Source organism: Nicotiana tabacum, chromosome 24 (assembly GCF_000715075.1).
Source record: "Nicotiana tabacum cultivar K326 chromosome 24, ASM71507v2, whole genome shotgun sequence".
NCBI lineage: Eukaryota > Viridiplantae > Streptophyta > Magnoliopsida > Solanales > Solanaceae > Nicotiana > Nicotiana tabacum.
In genome coordinates, this window is record NC_134103.1 from 16,097,877 (window position 1) to 16,103,008 (window position 5,132).

The 5,132-nt window shown below is 43.0% G+C and overlaps 1 protein-coding gene across 1 annotated transcript; it reads left to right on the forward strand.

The window, feature by feature from the left end:
* The first annotated feature begins 2,574 nt into the window (after nucleotides 1-2,574).
* On the forward strand, nucleotides 2,575-4,803 carry LOC107774305 (uncharacterized). The gene is made up of 3 exons (XM_016593801.2): nucleotides 2,575-2,761; nucleotides 3,134-4,386; nucleotides 4,531-4,803. Exons 1-3 carry the CDS (start codon nucleotides 2,575-2,577, stop codon nucleotides 4,801-4,803), a joined length of 1,713 nt encoding a protein of 570 aa, XP_016449287.2.
* Nucleotides 4,804-5,132: the final 329 nt, after the last annotated feature.

Genomic DNA, 5,132 nt, shown 5'->3' on the forward strand with positions numbered 1-5,132 from the left:
TCGATCAAGAGACAGAACAGCCCGCCAAAAGACCCCATGTCCAACAATTCACTTATGGAGCGCGAGAAAAGTTGGTTTGGTTAGCTAAAGAGAAGGAATACCGGACCACCATAAGCAAGCTAGAGGATCAAATCAAAAACCTCAAATTTAACAGTAGTTTGCAGGCTGCCGAGGATGAAGGAGAAAAGAAAAGGTTGGCCCGAGAAAATGAAGCCTTCCGAGCTCAGATTTAGAAAATGAAAATAGTTACTGAAAATCCGGTAAAAAGTAAAAAAAATGAAAGACTCATAAGCAATCTGAGGCGGAAAGTTCATGATTATGGGTTTGATTTGACAAAGGCCGAGGATGAGTTGGCAAAAGTTTGGGCAAAATTGGCGAATAATGCCGAAGAACGGGCAAGGTGTGTTCAGCATTTAAAGCAAAAGTATGATAGAGGGGTCGCAATCTTAAGGGAAAAGATGACTAATCTCGAAAATAAAATGGTTCAACAGACAAAGGATTTCAAAGCTGAAAGAGAGCATTGCTATACATTGATTTCCCGATTGGAAGAAGTCATACAACAATTGCAAGACCAAAACCATATGGCCACACAAGTGTTGGAGGCCCGGTCTCAGCCAATTGGACGCTTGCTCCAAGAAAAGGGCGTCATTAGAATGAGGATTAAAGAAATCGCTGATTATGTCGCAATGAAATGCCATGAATGCGAAGATATGACCAGGTCCATGTTCTTTGCTTCTGTGATGACTTTTGTCCGTCATGTGATGGATGATTTAGAGTACCTTCAAGAAGAGATTGCACGCATGCCCACGTCGAGACCGACTGATGTACCACGGGGCCCCGGAGTAGTATTGGAGGCTCTTATGTATTCCTGATTTTTTTATTTATTTATTATTTTTGGCTTTGAGTCTGTATTTTACCTTTTCGAGTCTGTTTTTTTGTTTTGAGTATGTATGTTTAATCATAAGTATTTCCAAAATCTTTGTAATAGAAAAACCCAAAATGATTTTATTTAATGAAATATTGAAAAAAACCAAAAACCAAAATTTTATTTTCTTTTATTCTGCATTTAATTCTTGAACTACGTAATGATCTGATTCATGCGGTGTCATGATACGTAGGCTATCCCCATCATATTCGATCGTAGCTATAGAAAATATGAGTGAAAAATAAAGAAAAAGAGAGAAAAAGAAGGAAAATTGAGTGAACAAGAAAGAAAAAAGAGTGAAAAATAAAAGAGCAAAAACAGCAATAAGGGAAGGAAAAAGAAATCAGGATTCGAAATTTGAGAAAAGAGATAGTAAAGACGGGATAAAATATACAGCCGTTGCAAAGATATTTAGAAACATTTAATTGTTTAAGTGCATTGCATCCCCAATATGCGATTCCTTATCTGTTAAATATCTCAAACTAACCAGGTTGTTGTGTGTGCAAATATCAAAAGTCCTGTTTAGGTGGTTGGTTTTGTGGTAATCTGGCTTCCCATCCTTACTTCACGAGATCTAAAGGCAGTGTTCCTATGGCCTCTGAAAGTCATCTACCAATTATTGAGCCTGAGGATAGTCCTGTATTGGCTATTCCACAGTCAGAGTCCGCAGCCACTGAGGAAAATAGGAGGCTACGCGTCCGTATGTTAAAAATGTGGGACGCTTGGTCTAATGGCAAAGAACCGCCCAGTATAATCCCCAGATTTCCTGAACTGCTTCCCAAAACGAGTGGAATCTCTAATGTCCCCATCCTCGTAACAAACCCATTCATCCTGCTTGGTTACCCCACTATATCGGCCAATTTCACCGATATGCCTTCTGAGGTTCGCCCCCAGGCACCGTTTTCAGGGGTACCTTCTACATTATTCACCACACCACCAGTCTCTACTACGGCACAACCAACAGTTCCTAGGCCATGCTTCGAGCCTTCAGCTTTCACTTTTCAAGTCCCGCAATTTTAGCTAGACAACGCTCATGTTACCCCAAACTCTTTCCCTCAGCTCCCGCAGTTTGAGTCTCCTATGGAACAGGAAAGAGCTATGAGAAACCCCGAGCAAGAAGAGATGGTTCAGAAGATGAAAAGCCTCAAAAAAGTTTGAAGTACATGCAAGGCCTGAGTGGCCAAAAGAGTGTCTCCTACTCCGATCTGTGTATGTTTCCTCATGTTCATTTGCCCGTTGGTTTTGAAATGCCAAAATTCAAAAATTACGACGGGCACGGAGACCCGATCGCTCATTTGAAAAGATATTACAATCAGCTGAGAGGGGCAGGTGAAAAAGAAAAACTTTTGATGGCCTATTTCGGAGAGATCTTGACGGGAATTGCGTCAGAATGGTACATAGATCAGGACATCTCCCATTGGCATATATGGGATGACTTGGCCCCAGATTTCGTCAGGCAATTTCAATACAATATTGATATAGCTCCAGATAGGAATTCTCTAACCAATTTTAAGAAGAAAACCGCAGAAAGCTTCCGTGAATATGCTATCAAGTGGCGTGAGCAAGCATCTAGAGTGAAACCGCCTATGGATGAGGTAGAAATGGTCAATGTTTTCTTGCAGGCCCAAGAGGCCGATTACTTTTAGAACATGATATCTGCAATGGGCAAACCTTTTGCAGAGGCCACAAAAATTGGAGAAATGGTAGAAAATGGCTTGAAAACTGGCCGAATCATAAGTCAATCTGCTTTGAGATCCACCTCCCAAGCCACCCAGAACGGCTCGGGAGGTTTAGCAAATCGAAAGAAGAGGGAAGAAGGAGCCATGATGACTTCAGGTTTGAGAGGCCCCCATCAATCTCGCGATCATTCTTACCTGCCTTCCAGAACCCCACGACACTACTACCCTCATCAAGATGCAGCATATGCCGTGGCACCGCCTCCCTATGCGGTGATGAATGCCCAACCTTATACACAGCCACAACAACACTACAACCAAAACTGAGCTCTACCTCCCAGATATAACCATCCTTACCAAGCTCCATATAACCCCCGTCCCCCACAAAATAATTACCAACATAATACACACCCTCGTGAGCATCCTAGGGGAAACGACTTCACCCATATTGGTGAGTCCTACTCTAGCCTATTTCCAAAATTAGTCCAGATAGGTCTATTGTAACTTGTGCCTCCAAACCGGCAAAATCCAGAATCTCCATCATACCGGCCCGGTACTAGGTGTGCCTATCATTCGGGGGCAGAGGGTCATGATACGGAGGATTGTTGGACTCTTAAGAGAGCCGTTGAGAATTTGATAGAACAAAAACGAGTGGTGCTGAGGGACAAGGAAGTCCCCAATGTGATTAACAATCCATTACCGGCTCACAACAACGGGACGGTCATTGGAATGATTTGTGATGGTAAAGAGTTTTATCCAGCTTTGAAAGTTATCATCGCCATTGCTGATTCAGAGGCAAGACCTAAAGCGGCGGTGAAACAAGCCAGAAATGAGAAGAAAATCAATCTAACTCCTCAAGTTGCAGAAACAAATAATGGGGAAGCACTTGCTAAGGACGCAATTCTCTATGTTCCTAGGGCCCCAAGGAAAGAAAAACTCATGTTGAACACTCCCAAAAGATTTGAGCAGAGGAAAGTCATGCTAAATGTGCCAAAGTTGTATGTGCCAAAAGGGACTTATGTGGCGCGGGGGCCGGTAATTTCACCAAGGCTGAATGAGCCCGTGGTTATTAGCCGCGCACCACAGAGCCCTATGAGAGACCCCACTGCAGTCCCCTGGAATTATAGCAAAACAGTGGTTACTTACAAGGGGAAAGAGATTATGGGAGAGGTGAACGAAATGAACCAACCTAGGAAGTACCATAACCCAGAAGAGCAAACGATGTTAAAACTGAGCAAGGATAAACGGTTTCCACCTAAGAAGCCTGTGAGTGCTGAGAAAGTAGAAGATTTTTTCCGAAAAATGAAAACTTCGGAATATGCAATAATTGACCAACTCAGTAAGACTCCTTCCCAGGTTTCACTTTTATCTCTTTTTATTAGCTCAAATGAACATCAGAAGGTACTCCTGAAAACATTGAACGAGGCATATGTCCCAGTTGAAACTTTAGTTGAACAACTGGCGAGAATGGCTGAACAATTCTTTGAAGTTAATAGGATTTCCTTCAGCCGTGATGATTTGCCCCAAGAGGGAGCCACCCACAACAAAGCCCTTCACTTGGCTGTCAAATGCGAAGGTTATTATATGAAGAGAGTCATGCTAGATGGCGGGTCTGGGGTTGACATTTGCCCTCTCTCAATGCTCCAGAGGATGAAAATTGGAACAGAAAGAATTCGACCAAACAATGTATGTGTGCGCGCTTTTGATGTAATCAAACGAGACACAATAGGGGAAATTGATTTGATTTTGACCATTGGCCCTGCAGATTTCGAAGTAACTTTCCAGGTTCTGGACATGGATATTTTATATAATTTTCTCCTAGGAAGACCATGGATTCATGCTGCAGGAGCTGTGCCATCCACTCTTCATCAAATGGTCAAATTTGAACATGAAAACTAAGAAATTGTTGTCCACGGGGAGGATGTACAGTCCTTTTACAGGGACCCTCCAGTCCCATGTCTCGAAGCTAGAGAAGGAAGTGAGCACATTGTCTACCAAGCCTTTGAAATTGTGATCGTTGATCAATGCAAAGAAGGGGCCCCATTCCCTCAATCTTGCTTATCTAATGCATCGGTCATGGTCGCCACTGAAATGATTAAACATGGGTACAAGCCCGGAAAGGGGATCAGGGTATATCTAGAAGGCATCATAGAGCCTGTTACATCAACCGCCAATGAGAAGTTCTTCGGATTAGGTTTCTGAGCTACAGAGGCCGATAGAAAATGGGCTGATGAGCGGAAGAAAAATGGGTGGGTCCTTCCTCAGCCCGTTCCGCATCTCGCCAAGTCATTTATTGATCCCAAATATGTAAAAGAAGAAGAAGAGGCCTTCACGGCCGAAGAGATTAAGGATATTTGTGAAGCCATAAAACGATTGTTGTATGAGTCCCACATGGTCTAGCTGGGGGAAGGAACAATCACTGCTGAGGTGTTATACATGGGGCCAAATTCCAAGCTTCAGAATTGGAAAGCTACCCCATTCCCTGTCAGGCGGGAATCTCAGTAGTCCAGTCTTGCTATTCTTTCTACATT

Excerpts from the sequence above, each read along its gene's own strand:
- LOC107774305 (XM_016593801.2), top strand. The coding sequence starts at position 2,575 with ATGATATCTGCAATGGGCAAACCTTTTGCAGAGGCCACAAAAATTGGA. Across the intron at positions 2,762-3,133 it reads AGGAGCCATGATGACTTCAG|AATCTCCATCATACCGGCCC; the intron begins GTTTGAGAGGCC and ends GGCAAAATCCAG. Across the intron at positions 4,387-4,530 it reads ATTTCGAAGTAACTTTCCAG|TCCTTTTACAGGGACCCTCC; the intron begins GTTCTGGACATG and ends GAGGATGTACAG.